The sequence below is a fragment of the Trachurus trachurus genome, assembly GCF_905171665.1.
Source record: "Trachurus trachurus genome assembly, chromosome: 23".
NCBI lineage: Eukaryota > Metazoa > Chordata > Actinopteri > Carangiformes > Carangidae > Trachurus > Trachurus trachurus.
The window spans coordinates 24,581,422-24,596,691 of NC_139912.1; the positions used below are offsets into that span (position 1 = coordinate 24,581,422).

The 15,270-nt window shown below is 43.5% G+C and overlaps 1 protein-coding gene across 6 annotated transcripts in view; it reads left to right on the top strand.

Annotated features, from left to right (window-relative positions):
• The window catches only part of sox5 (SRY-box transcription factor 5), a 91,474-nt gene extending 85,646 nt beyond the window's left edge, over nucleotides 1–5,828 (top strand). For all 6 annotated transcript variants that reach the window (XM_083999107.1, XM_083999108.1, XM_083999111.1 and 3 more), the window contains 4 exons: nucleotides 69–171; nucleotides 572–745; nucleotides 1,753–1,969; nucleotides 2,982–5,828. In XM_083999107.1, coding sequence (XP_083855233.1) covers nucleotides 69–171; nucleotides 572–745; nucleotides 1,753–1,969; nucleotides 2,982–3,279 — 792 coding nt within the window. In that variant the 3' untranslated portion in view covers nucleotides 3,280–5,828. The remainder of the gene's footprint in view (nucleotides 1–68; nucleotides 172–571; nucleotides 746–1,752; nucleotides 1,970–2,981) is intronic.
• Nucleotides 5,829–15,270: the final 9,442 nt, after the last annotated feature.

Consider the following 15,270-nt stretch of genomic DNA (forward strand, 5'->3'; position numbering starts at 1 on the left):
TTCATGTATTCACAGTCACTGACTCACTCACTGACCGACTGCGCCTGTGAACTGTTTGTGTTGCTCAGGACAAGGCTGCCTTGGAGAGTCTGAGTCAACAGCTGAAGCAGCAGGCGGAGGACAAGTTCAGCCACGCCATGCTGGACTTCACCATGAGTGGAGACTCTGACGGTGCGGACACACACACACACAAACACACACACACACACAAACACATAGTCATTTAGATGACAAAATGTGTGATGTTTTTTTTTTACTTGTTTTACTGGATTGAAAAATGTGTTTCATCAACAATATAAATGTTATGTGGATATATGATAATTCATTTAGAGGTTTAAAGTGGTTTTTAGGTTATGAGGCTTCATACAAACAGATTTTTTTCCTCCTATTGTTAAAGAAAAATCTTTCAGTTTCAGTAAAAAATCTAAAATGTTGTTGTTTTTCACTTGACAGAATATGATGAAAATTCCCTGTAAATCACCTCCTTCATGTTTGTATTTCTAGTGGATCTGACTTCTGTCTGCCTCCTCTAACATTCACTGTGCCCCCCCCCCCTCTCCTCCCCCCTCAGGCTCCCCGAGCGTGTCAGACTCCAGAATATTTCGGGAGGCTCGGGGTCGAAGCACCGCCGAGCCACACATCAAACGGCCAATGAACGCCTTCATGGTCTGGGCCAAGGACGAGAGGAGAAAGATTCTCCAGGCCTTCCCCGACATGCACAACTCCAACATCAGCAAGATCCTCGGTAAGACACACACACACACACAGTTTGATCTGAGTGACATAAGGCTTTGCCCCTCTCTTGTCTCCATATGTATGTGTTGTGAGGTATTTTTCCCACTTTCTCAAACACACACTCACACACTCTAGGAGCGGCGGCATGGTGTAAGCGGCTGTTAATGAACGGCTGAGCAGAGCAGAGCTCCGACAAATGATGATATAATTCATTATGCATTAAACAAGCAGCGCGAGGCCGCCTGACATTTCCCCCGGACCGCTGGGATCGGCCCTGACATTTTAAAGAGCTCCTAAGCGTTTTATAACACAGGGAAATCTGGTTTTAATAAGCCTCCTCTCTCTCTCCCCCTCTCCCCCTCTCCCTCCCTCTCTCTCTCTCGATTGCTAACAGATCGCAGAACAGAGAGAGAGAGAGAGAGAGGGAACAGCCAAGTGCTGACAGCTTTTACCCATTAAACATACAGTAGTCAAGTGCAAATTCAGACCAGATATGAAACACACAGGGGGAGACATGTTCAAGATTACACACACACACACACACACACACACACACACACTGGTGGACTGATATTACAAACCTGTGAGAGGCAGCTGAGCTCAGACGACAGCAGGTTAAGTCAAGTCCTCATTAGTTTAGATGAGTGTCTGTCATCCGCCCGGCTCTCCACTCTCCTCCTTCTCCCCGTGACACTTCCACCATTATCTTTGTGTGTGTGTGTGTGTGTGTGTGTGAATGCTGTCAAATGAGAGACAGTATGTACATGTGATGTAGGGTCACGCATGCCACACAGGCATCTGTCCCTCACACACGATGTAACCGATGTCCATGCTCAGTTTAAATCTCCTACAGAATGATAGAAGTCTCCTTTAACGACCGGTCTCTGTGTTTACCGCCGCTTCTCTTATTTTCCGTCCTGTGTCCTCACCTCCTCTTGTATGAAGCTCTGTGGAGCCGCTTCCCAAAGAGAAACACATCATTATTTCCATTAACGATGTTTCCCCTCCTCCATCCAGGCTCTCGCTGGAAAGCCATGACCAACCTGGAGAAGCAGCCGTACTACGAGGAGCAGGCTCGCCTCAGCAAGCAGCACCTGGAGAAATACCCCGACTACAAGTACAAGCCGCGGCCCAAACGCACCTGCCTGGTGGACGGCAAGAAGCTGCGCATCGGAGAGTACAAGGCCATCATGAGGTCCCGCAGACAGGAAATGAGGCAATACTTCAGTGTGGGGTAAGACCACTGTCTTACAAACAGAATTTATTATTTCATGTTGATACTTCAATTAACACCTGAATAGATTTTTTTTTTTATCTCTCTCATAGTCGATCTCTCAGGACAAAAAACATTTGGTGCAGATCTGTTATGTTTTTATATTGGTGCTGTAAATGTTCAATAAATCCAAATCAAACACAAGGTCTGGAATAATGTTTCAGGTCAAAACCTGCACATTCATTTATTTTGATTGTGATTATTTATGTTTTTTACATGTTAAATGGCGACATTTTATTTTCCCCGTGAAATCTTCAGCTATGTTGTCTAATTAAAGCTCAAGGCCGGTGGTTCCCAGCCATAATTACTTTTTCATGTTTGTTCTGTAAATATGAAGCATCTGGTTAGATTAGCTTAGTTTAGCTTATGTTAGCATCAAGACTGGAAACTGAATTTTCTTACCAGACAAACGGCGTCTTATTTGTTCCACACACAGCAACCAAAGTGTCTGAATAAGATGATTAGGTAACACTTTACTTGAATAGGTATTCATAAGATTGACATAACACTGTCATAACCATGACATAACAGCTGTCATAAACATCAATGAATACTTATGACAGCTGTCGTTAAGTGTCATTCGGTAAGTTATGACACTTTTAATGCAAAGTTGACATTGTTTGAGATGTCTTTGTTCTGACAACTTGACATAAGACAATTTAAACTGTCATAGCAGACCTAATTGCCAACTTTAAAAAATTATGTCAAGTTGTCAAAACAAAAACATCTCAAACAATGTCAACTTTGCATCAAAAGTGAAATAACTTACCGAATGACACTTAACGACAGCTGTCATAAGTATTCATTGATGTTTATGACAGCTGTTATGTCATGGTTATGACAGTGTTATGTCAATCTTATGAATACCTATTCAAGTAAAGTGTTACGGATAATTCTATGTAAATATTTCCGGGGTCACCAGATGAAGTCTTTTTTCTAACAGGCGTCTGTGTGTCTCTCTCTGTGTGTCCAGGCAGCAGGGCCAGCTGCCCCTGTCCTCAGCAGGTGTGGTTTACCCCGGTGCCCTCTCCATGGCGGGGATGCCCTCGCCCCAGATGCCCTCGGAGCACTCGAGCATGTCCAGCAGCCCCGAGCCCAACGCCAACCACCACCAGAACCCCCACGTGGCCGGCCTGAAGGGGGACGAGCCGCGCATCAAGGAGGAGGAGCTGCGGCTGGACGACAGCAACGGCGACGTGTACGACGACTTCGACTACGAGGACGAAGAGGCCGATTACGTCAGCGATAACGAGAACCATATCACCCAGTAGGACGGCGGGAAGGCCTCCTAGTTTTGAAACCAATCATAGCTGGTTACCCCCCCCCCCTCCCCCCCCTGATAACCCCAAACCCACCAATCAGGAAGAAAAACTCTCTCTTTTGCCAATCACCTTGATCCCAATCACCAATCCCATCACCCTTCACCCCTTCCTGACTAACATGGACTCTTCTAACAGAGCCACCCCCCCCCACTCTCCCCCTCCTCCCACTGGAGTCCTGATACCAGCATCTGATCAATCAACTGAAGCACAGGACCTGTCACTCACACTGACTGTTACACAAACTGGTGTCTGGGAGGAAGAGACGACCAGAGACGACTCGGACGCTTGCTGAGGAATATTCCAGTACTACTGCAGGAGTCTGAGTCACGCCACGAGTGAGGAGAATAAACGTAAACACAGTCAGACACCAACCTTTTCAAGCCGTTTGTAGATGAGGAGACATTTGACAGACGGAGCAGTGGACCTGTCCAAGGCCAACCGATGACACTTTAAGATGGCGGACCTGTTTATTATCAAGAGACACTTTTTAAAAAAAAAAAACAGCTTTTTTGTTCTTTGGTTCTATAATATTCTCACTCAGGTACACGGTGCCAATAAGTGGCTTGTGAATGTGATTTGTTGTTTTTGTGCTACAAGTTTGAATAATAATAGAAAAAAGAGACATTTCTTTTTTCCCCTTTTGTTGTAAAGCACCTGAAAGACATCAAACATGTTTATTTTTAACAAAAAGATATCTTTTCTTCGACCTCGCAGTGTGCTGTCAGCGGTTCCCCCACCCCCCCTCCCTATTTTTCTCTATGTTTTTGTGACTGCCTGCTCCCCCACCCCTCTATTTGGAATCCAATGGGACGGTCCAGCCAGGACTGACCAGTGCAGCATGGACTGTCCCACTTTGACTGGATTTTCAGGGGGAGGGAGGGGGAGTCTCTGTGGCGTCACGGAGCAGAAACGAAAGCACTGTGTTGTGAGACAATCCACCACCGGCCCCCCCCCCGTCGGGGACAGGACTTCACTTAGCTCCTAACATCCGACGGTGTGAGTGTGTGTCGGTGTGTGTCCTTCTTTGTACAAATGTCCAGGATAACAGAGAGACAGGCAACTTGTGCTGCTGCTGTTATTTACTGTACCTCACACACACACACACTCACACATACACACACACACACACACACACAGCTCCTGTTTGGTCCCTCAGTGTTTTCCTGCTCCCTCCAATCAGCGTCGTCCTGCTGGCCCCGGTGGGCGGAGCCGAGGTGAAGTCAGCCAGTCAGTGTTTCTGTTTGTATTTGAATACTGTATTTTATTATTTCTCTTCAAACTGCCTCTAGTCTAATAATATTATTAACAATAATTATAAGGATGGTCAGCGTTTCCTAAGTTTAGTAAGTTATGTACAGTATAATTTATTTTTCTCCTCTTTATCGGGTTTTTATGACCATATGAAACTATGACAGTCAATGAAACATTATTCTATTTAGCTGTAGGTATTTAGATCTAAACAAAAAGTTGTCATCTTACCTTTCTTTTTATTCGCATTCTTTGTTCCCTTCTTTTTTTGATGCGTTGGTTTTGTATTAATCCTCCGGACGGGTGGGCGGGCGGGGTTAGGACAGTGAGCTGGACTGACAGACTCGACGCCAGCCCTCCTCCGAGCTGAAGATATAACCTTTACACGTCCACACCCATTTCTAAAAAGCACTCAGACTCTGTGCAGTCAGAGAAAAAGAAGAACATGATTTTTTTATTGTTATTATAATTTTATTTGTAATGGTTATTATAATAATGTATAATGTGAAGTTTCCTCTGTTTTTGTTTTCATTTTGTTTGATTATAATTTTATTTTGTTTTGGGGAAATCAGTTTTATCACTTTTGGAAACTGTTTCCTGTGAACAAAGAGTCCCGTCCCCGTTTACTCGTTTGGCCGCCTCACTGAAACACAGTGGAACACCATTGGTTTGGACACACACACACCAAACACCACACACCACATCACACGAGCGCACACACACAGACACTATAAATGAAGAGATTATCATGACAACCAAACAAATCCTATGCTGTCCTTTTTCTGTTTCTTAAAATCTATTATTCTAGATTTAAAATCCTGTACATATGTTTTGTTTTTGTGATAGCAGTGATTTTTTTTCAATCATAGGAAAACAGTGTTTACCATGATCCACCAAGGGTGTTCCACTGTGTGCGTGTGTGTCTGTGTGTATGTGTGTATGTGCGTGTGTGTGTGTGTGTGTGTGTGAGAATGTGCGAGACGACCAGGCGTATCTACAGTATCTTTACAGTCACTTCTCATCAGGAGCCCTTTGCTTTGTTTTAGCTCCACGCGATGCTACAGGAGCCATGACTACTCTTCAGGTGTGCTGTCACATAGTGATCCCCACAATCATTCTGGCTATAGATGTTCGCTACACGCCACGCCATGAGCCTCTGGGTCTTAATTTTTGCTGTATAGTCACCCCTGCGATCACGCCATGGTTCTACCCAATGCTGGAGAGAAGGGGGATAAGTGGATCAGTCCATTTTTAAGGTATCAGGAGGGTGGGGGGGGTGGGGGGGCATTAAGATGTCAATCATCCCTGCTGGCAAGGTCTGTCCCCATATCAAGACAATGAAAATGAAAATGATGATGATGATGATATTATTTAAGACAATCAAAAGTCATGAGTGGAGCTCAAAACAAAGTAAGAATTATTACAAGTAAAAAAAAATATCTTACCATCTCAACTTGAAAAATCAAGAAAGATAATTATGTAAATATAACATAGAGTTATAGATTTATATTTTGTTCATAACACAGTGTAATATAAGTTGTATATTTCTTTTTTCTCTCCCTACTGTCTCTTTTATTGATGTTATCCATGCCACAGAAAAGCAGGAGTCGCAGTACTCTCACAAAAAAATGAAGAAAAATATCAAAGAAATAAAGAAAAACAGGAAAAAAAAAAGCTGTGGGCTGCCACCACCATCTGTTCTAAGTTCACTTTTTTTTCAGTATTACTGCCAGACAAGGCTCTAATAAAGACAGCAATGTGTTCAGTAAAACTTGTGCTGGTCCTGGTCACTTCTTTGCTTCCACACATACATTCACACAATGGCTTTACAGCTCCAACACCTTCATATAAACATACAAATATACACTGCCATCTTTATTTAAAAAAAAAAAAAGGAAAAAAAGACACAGGACAACTTGCAGTAGCATCCATGCTCGTTAATGTGCAATTAATGAGAAGGAGAAGATGAATTGAAATGCACAAACTAACAGTGAGGAAGTGAAATCAATTTTTTTTTAAAGGCGTCACAAACAGGTGAGATATTTAAATCCAATTGTGATGGTTTCCATCTGTTTTATTTTTGGCAACAACAAAAGTCCTCATCACTTCCTTCTGTCGTCCTCCTCAGTGACGCCACGCAAGCCACCACGGCGGTGGCAACTGCCCGCGTGTCGCCGAAACAATTCAATCATCTCCATAACAACGTGTTAATTATGCTAAGTCCACCTTCTTGCCCCTCCAATCAGAGGGCCAGCTGGGAGGCGTGGAGCCGAATCACGGCCCGTTAGCAACCTGATAACCTAATTAAGCACAACAAGGGACATGGCAGGAGAGGAGAGGAGGGGGGGGGGGGGGGGGGGGGGGAGTGATGAAATGTGTGTGTGTAAATATGTGAGTCACAGAAAGAAAAACAAAAAAGAGGTGAAGACTGTGTCCTCTGTCTCTCTGAGCCCGTCACCGTGGCTGATGCCAGCGGCCAGGCTGCTGTCGCCAGCTTTAAAGCAAATCTTTAATTGATGATCGCTTAAGGATGTTGGGGATGTTCATGCTTCCACTTTCAAGGGTTAAAAACACAAAACCCCACTCAGTGCGCCCATTAATATGCTGTCCCCATCTGTGTCCATATGTTCCACAATCAACCCCCACCGCCTGCTCTGACGCTCCGCACATAAAAACAGTTAAATGCACTCCGAGGAGATGATTTTACGTGATTTGCTAATTACCAGAGCTTCACACACACACACACACACACACACATGCACACACACACACAAAAAGAAAACCTTTTGATGCAATAAAGAGGCTGGATGGGGGCAGATCCACAACTCCTACGGTAAGTGAAGGACTTGGTTGTTCTCTGGGCGTTGTGAATTTTTCAGTGGCAGCCTGGAGGTAAAAACCTGAGAAAAGGTTTATGTTTGAATAGTTGAGGAGCAGAGAGGGGATTCAGATTTTTCTCCTTCCTTTATTGTCAGCAGTACACGAGATGCTGGAGGAAGCAAAGGGTGGCGAGACTCACAGATTAAATCACAAGCACACACACACTAAAACACCCTAAGGTGTAGTCAGCTCAGCTTAAACCACAATTATCCACTGGCTATTTCCATCACAATAGTTAAAACAAAAAAGTAAAAACTATTACAGTGGCAACATTTTCACATCTGAACGCCTGCTTCTATATTACTGTGCATATTCTCAATATGAATTCTCTTTCTCGAACTCTTTCCTCTTGTGCAAATCCAGTGTATCTCAGAAGACAAACTTGTGCACATGCACTTCTGTGTTTGTCTGGTTGTGCACATGCGTGTATCTCCACAGTGTGACTTTGAGCGGGGCCGTCTCTCTCTCTGCACCGGCTCAGTGAAATATGCAGTTTTCGACCGTGGGTGTTTGGAAATTGAGTGAAAACGATGTCACATTAATGATTTAAAGTCGGTAATAGGATGTGCTGTGACGCTGAGCCGCCAGCTAAGCTGAGTTTAAGGCTCCGGCGTTAATGTATTCATGAGGAGGAGGGATTATACAGAGACAAGAGCAGCTAGAGAGCTGAGTGCAGCAGAGCAGCCAGGGCCAACAGGCCTGTTAGATATTATATATAACTACATTTAGACTGCGTGAGTACACAGTTCACAATGCAGGAGGTGGGTCTGCACACACACACACACACACACACACACACACACACACACACACACACACACACACACACACTGTACTGTAGAGCTGCAGATTTGAATCAAAAAAGAAGAAATATAATCCATAATATTAGCATCACATTTGATCACATTGCAACATGTTAATGTTTTTATTTTTATTTATTTTAAGTGACAATATACACAAGACAATACAGTTTAAACAGGTGTAGAAGATCACTAATTGATTATGTAGTAGTTACAATTTATAAACTCAGGTTATGATTTGATATTAAAAAAATGTTCATTTTTAAAATTTAGTTAATTCCAGTAGAAAGTTGAAAAAACCCTCACAATTAGATCTGAAGTCAAGCCCCCAAAAAAGCACATGTTATTCTAAACAGACTACGTGTTTATCTGGTGGAGCTGTGTCTTGTTCTTTCATCTCTTATTCTGGCAGCCGTGCTAATCCCCTGTCCAACATGCTAATGTAGACACAAACTGCAGCATCATTAAAACAGGAGAAGACCGTCATAAAAGTCCCATAAAGATGATTTCAGCAAAGTACTTTAGCTGCGAAATATTTCAAATATTTCACCAAGTCATTCCTCATTTTCAACCTGATGCTGAAACAGTGAGACGAGGCTCCGTGTCTGGTCATTAATATTAGGTGCCTGATGCATTAAGAGTCCATAAAATAACCCCATATCAGAAAGTGCCTGCACTCAAACCATAAAAATAAAGTAATGTGATGCTGAGCTGCAAAATAAAATGTAGATATGCAAGCATATGGTACAATAAATATATATTTTTATCATTTTGGCAGATGGCCACCCAGTTACTTTATTTCCTGTGATTTAAGTGTGAGTAGTTTTCATGGTGGATTAATGTGTGACAATTCACATGTAGCACATATCACATTATCACATGACAGCGCTGCTCAGTGCTCAGTGTCTTTACATCCACACATGACAAATGATGGAGGAGGATGGAGAGGCCACGTGAATCGATGAGGTTCAGGGGAAAGTACGGCCGATGACCACGCGGGCGCGACGCCCTGGGCCCGGCTTCACCCTCTTCCTTCAGTCAGGTTTCAATGAGCTGAGTAATCAGCGTGACAAGAGACAAACAGTCACAAAGCGCCATCAGTGTTTGAGCGACGGCCCTAATGTGACAGATCTGAGAGCGGCGGCGTGTGAGGGACAGGCGTGGCACGCAGCGGAACAGCGAGGCCTGCGGGCTGATCCCCAATCAGGACTGGGAAACTGGCTCGACGCCCCTGACACGTCGCCCTCTGCTCCGCCGCCACTCTCACATGAAACACTCAGCGGCTCCATCAGCGGTGGCGGCGGCGGCAGCAGCTGGCCTAGTTTCAGCCCTTGCTCCCTGTCTCCATCAGAATGTATGAATTCATTGATCCCCCCCTAATATATCTGCATGTTCGTACCATTATCACCCTCTCTGAATGATTTGTGCTCCTCTCTTTCCATTCATAAGACTAACATCCTCTTTGTCTGGCTGCATTCTTTCTGTCCTCTTCAGCTCTTTGACCTTTGACCTCAACAAGCTGGAGTGTCCTCTGCAGAAATATCACCTGCATAAGGTACACAAAATGCATTTACAAAATCTCCTCATTGTGCTTCAAATCCAGGGATAAAATATCAATTTCACTCTTTCCCTAAAAGAGTGAGATTCATGCAGCAGTTTGTGATCGTGATGGAGGAAACCATAAGAGTGGAGCTGATTGGAGCGATCGTCAGATGCTCAAGTGTAGGTGGCCAATTGCACACAAGCCACATAACTTTTCACAGCAAACTTGAAAACATGATGTTGTTCGCTGAGCTGCAGAATCAAAGCGCGATAAAGAAGCCCGTGGGTGCCTTCACGTCATCCCATGAAATTTTTTTTTTTTGAGCGAGGGAGAAAAAAAACCTTGTAAAACTGTTATTTTCTCTCCCCATCAACACCCTAATGCACACATGCAAATATTATGCTAATGGTATGTTAATTGGTGGAGTAGCTGCAAAGCCCTGCTGTTCAAATGACTGGTGAGAAAATAGGTGGGGTCAGTCGCAAGCTGTAAAAGCAGCTCCAACACAAATAAACAAAACCCTCGGGGATTAACAGAACAAGGGCCAGTGATAAACGGATGAGAAGAGAGACAGGGAATACAACAGGCTGCGAGCGAGGGGACAAGGGAAGCAGCTCAGGGATATGGAAATACGAAGAAGCGGAGGGACAAGGGTAAAAGGAATAAGTGGAGGAAGAGGGGTAAGAAGGGTTTATGAGGGAGACACGGGGATTAAAAGGGGACACGGTTTGAAACAGGACAGAGGTGAAAGGAATCAGCGAGGGCAGAGCAGGCTGAAAGGGGTTACATTAAAAGGCACGAGGCTGTAAATAAAAGGATGAGGCGAGAGGCAGTGTGACGGGAATTAGGTATGAAAAAGGAGGAAAGAATGAGAGGACAGAGGTACAGGGAAGGATGGAGGGGAAGAGAAGAAGGAAGCTAAGGTGAACAGGAAGGAGGAAGTGTTAACAATCATCTTTATTGACACTGATGGCACATTAAGAGACGTGAACAGAGACGGATGGATGAAGTAGTGGGGACAGCACAGTGTCCCTCAGGTAGAGACGGAGGTGTGGACGCTCTCTGACAGATCCAGTGATCATTGACTCACACAGTCTGTCTGGACACCGACCAATCACAGCTGAGCATCTTTCACAGTTTACATGAACAGAACAAAAAGAACGACAGTTTAATGTGTGAAGTCGAACTGACCTGAATCTGATCTAAGGTCAGTTCAAAGCTGAACAGACAAACAGGGTCCAAGTTTCTTCAGTTAGACTCACCGCTCCTCATGGAGGTGGAGCTTCTGCCAGATGTGGTCTGGCTCTGGCTGGTGCCTTTGTGTTCAGACCACAGGGTTCTCTGGACTCATTTACATTTATTAACATGGAAGTTCCCCTCCAACTGGACTGGATGTCCACTCACAGATCACACAGGTTTACTAAACTGCTGCTCTATGGAACAAGCTGTAGAAGTTGTCAACAGTTACAGGACATATAGGTCCAGTCATTCCCACAAGTGGGTCCTAGGAGAAATGATTTCAAATGAGTTTTCAGAATTTCTTAAATGCATTCTCATTTTTTAAGTATTTTCAAATGTTTATATTTCCAATAACATGATGCATTGTCAAATATGTATCTCCTATTCAAAATAATAGGAGAAACAGCAGGTAAGTGGTCCAGAACGAGGTTCATTTCTGACTGGATCGTGATGGTTTGTTCCTCTTAAAGAGTGAGTTGCTTAAGTTTGGGAAGTACTGTGTTCATCCTTGTCTTTGAATCTGCTACACAAAAACAAGCATTTTTTAAACCTGGAAATCATTGTCGATCATTTGCTTAAAGTCATATCAACATGGAACAGGTTAATACAAGTTTTTTGATCCTTTCGTATCCAGCTGAGCATCATGAGGGTTAGGATTTGAAATGACTGAACTTCACAACATATTATTGGCTCTGAACAAACAGTAGTTGTAGGTCGAAGCCTGACAACAGAGAAAAGGTTTGATGTGTTCAGTAAAGGATATTAAGTTATATAGAGACAGACACAAACAAGGCTTTGCGGGAAATTCTTCTCCATAATTATCAAGAGGTTGGTGAAGTCTGTTTTCTATCAGGAATCATCCTCATGTCACAACATATAATTGTTTGGAGTATTGAGAGTTGTGAAACATGACAGTACCAACACCCTAAACAAATACGGCACCCGATCGCTGGTCCTTCTGAATGAGCCGGGGGCTTTAGCACCAGCCTCTCCTGTGTGTGGTGTAATGTGGAAGAGCTCAGCGGGCCCTGGCAGGACTGAAGCTATTTGGAAACTGTCAGTGTCCGCTCCATGCCAACCAGCCACAAGACCCCCCCGCCCCCCCTCCAATAAAAACATCCCTCTGGAGCCCCGAATGGCTGCCAGTTTCTCAGACAGCCCACCGCTGACCCCTTCAGGCCAGGAAACTGTCGTCCAGCCAAGGAGCCAGAGAGCCCAGGGGCCCCGACCCCCCCCACCCCCCCTCCAGACTCTAAGATGGCTGTGTTGGCTTCTTCCTCAGGCCTGGGAAAGAAAGGCAGAGAGAGAGAGGGATGGAGTTTTGCATGTTTAATTTGATCGCCTCGTCACTTCACTTTGCTCCAAGATTAAAAAGCCCACTTACTCCTCTCTTTGCTTTGGACTTTTTTTTAATATGACAAGGATTTCCCCGGCATGCACGCTCTCCAGACGGCACTGCAGACGCCACGAGCCATGCAGCAGACAGCCATGTGTCCTGACAGTTGACTTTGAATTAGAGTTGAGATTCACTCCATTTTGCCAGCTTTGGTTTTATTTTTTTGGTTTTTGTTTGGGGTTTGTTTTTCTATCTATTTTTTTTTATTATTATTATTTTTAGAAGAGGTTGCCAAAGGTTGCGTGAAAGACAAACTGCCCTCTTGGCTGTCGTCACGTATTTGTCCTCCGCTGCTTTTGTGTCCCCTCTCGTTGTGACCAAATATGACCAGCTGGCTCCGTCTCCCTGCCTCTGGGCCCCGGGTTGGGAATTGTTAAGACTTTTCGATTGGGACAAATCCAGGACAATCCAGCCAGAGAGTGGCTGAGCGAGAGGAGGGGGGAAAAAGGCAGGGGAAGGAGAGACAGGAAGAGACCTGATAGCGGAGGGATTGTCGGTTTAAAGTTTCAACTTCGGACAGCTGTTGTATCACCAGGGTCAGAGGGATTTCCTGGATGGAGGTGTCCTAATGGCTCCGTGTTAATATGATATGAATTCATAGACGGCCCATTAGCACGCTACGCTACGCTAACCCACCTCCTCCTCTTCCTCAGTCCTACCATAATGGCCCTGGCTCAGGCCGCTAGTCTGCGTGTAGCGGATATAGCATGGATTTATTCTGATGTTCAGAGGGATTACACCCTCAGTGAGCTGTGTATTATGAGTAGATTTAGGCCCATAACTCCTGAAGATAAGGGGGGATTGGGGCGATTGTTTAAACGGCATGTGTTAGCCATCATCACTGTGACACGAGGTCGACAGTGTGTGTGTGTGTGTGTGTGTGTGTAGGAGAGAGAGAGAGAGAGAGAGAAGACGATTTGGGACAATAAAAGGTTGAGAGCAGCCATGTTCATTGAAATTCCAATCCAATCTCAGTCACAATAGGAAACACTATTTCTGAAACACTTTAAATGAATTCAAATGGATGCTTTATGTAACTGAAATGCTTTTTGGATAATGAAAAGCTTTTGGTTACATTCATCAGACCAAAGAGGAAATTCCAATGATTATACACATTCAGTGGAATCTCTTTTCGCTTCATCACTTTGGTTTAGTTTCCCTCTGACATTTTATCAAAACAAAAATGATAATAAAATAATAGATTGGGACAATAAAGAGCAAATTAAATTCTAGAGGGAAATAAGTTGCTGGAAAGATTGTTCCACGTTTGCTGCACTACTTCAGCATTTCCGAGTTACACAATTTGAATAAAGAGACTGACCCAACCTCATCCAGATCTGTCCAAGTCACATTCGTCTCCAAGAAACATGTAACAAAAGCTTTCTTTCCGATGATAAACTGTTCCACCAAACTAAAACAACAGTTCTGAGCCAGAGAACACTGCGAACCCAAAACGAGACATCCAGTCTTCCTGGTGTCCCGTTGGGTCCCGGACATAAATTTGGAGCTCCGACATGCTGCTGCTCGACAGATGTGTGAGTTCTGGTATTGTGGTCGGAGCGCAGTGTGGCTGAGCAGCCCTGTGGTGAGGCTCTTTACAAGGCCTCAGGGACAAAAGGGAGACCACACTGACCACAAAACACAGCTCCATAAACACTGTCAGAGAGGCTGAGTCCAGCAGAGGACGCCCAGCGCACTGAGCCAAGGACTGGAGGAGGAGGACAACTTCACAGACAAAGACAGAAACACACACTGAGCTCTTTATTCTGTCCCACCGACGTCACTGAGTGTTTTAAAGCCGCATTAGAATTTAGGTGAAAATGCACCAACACCAACTCACCTCAGCTGTGTTGATCACAACTTCCTGCTGACAAAGCGTGCTGCGTTCAGGTACGCCATAGCTCCTTAAAAGCTGTAACTTGTTGAAAATGAATCTTCAAACTCCTCAGGATTCTATTTTTATTTTTTATTTTTGCTGTGGCCAACAGAACAAATGAGCAGCTGGGATATTTAAAAACTCTCAAACAATTTCATCTTCTTTGTGTGAACTGTGGAGAGTCACAGATGTCCACAACAACATTTATATTGTCATAAATATAAAAAATACTTCTCTATCACTTCTAATATACAAATAGTTTGAACTTCAACCAGTGTGTTTTAAATAGCTCTTCAGGAAATTGATTCAAGCGTCTCCACTGTGAGGATTTGCATCTTCTGTTTGTTATGATTATTAATTGTTGATGTGATCAAACAACAAATCAATATAAAGTAATTGTCACATTATTTGCTGAATTATTATTATATATTATTTAAAAAATAACTCTTTAACACGCAGCATCAAACCAAATAAAACATATATTATTGTTTAATAAGGTTAAGAGTATAGTCAAAGAAAATTGATAATTCATTTTGCACCGTGTTAAGATTTAAAGGTACATTAAGGAATCTATAAAAATGTGAATTAGAATAAATGTCACACAGCTTGCCAGTAATAAGCTGTGGAGAATTATATCTTTGATGGTCATGTTATAGTTCTGGGTGATACATCAACCATCTCTTCTCATAGAGTAGTAATGTGTAATAAATTATAAAAACATTACAATAGTTAAATTTTTTAAATCAGTAATTAACTGAATGATTTTGAGGGTCAGATTGTAAAACTCACCTTGTTTCATTGCACAGCATCAGTCTGTAACTCTTAGAGCCACATCACATCAAACTGCATCCAAACGTATTAACACACCAACAATTACAAACCTTTATGGAATTTTAGATGAGAAATGAAAAGACTCACTGATATTCACAGAGGTCCTGTCAGAAAGTATTTGTACATG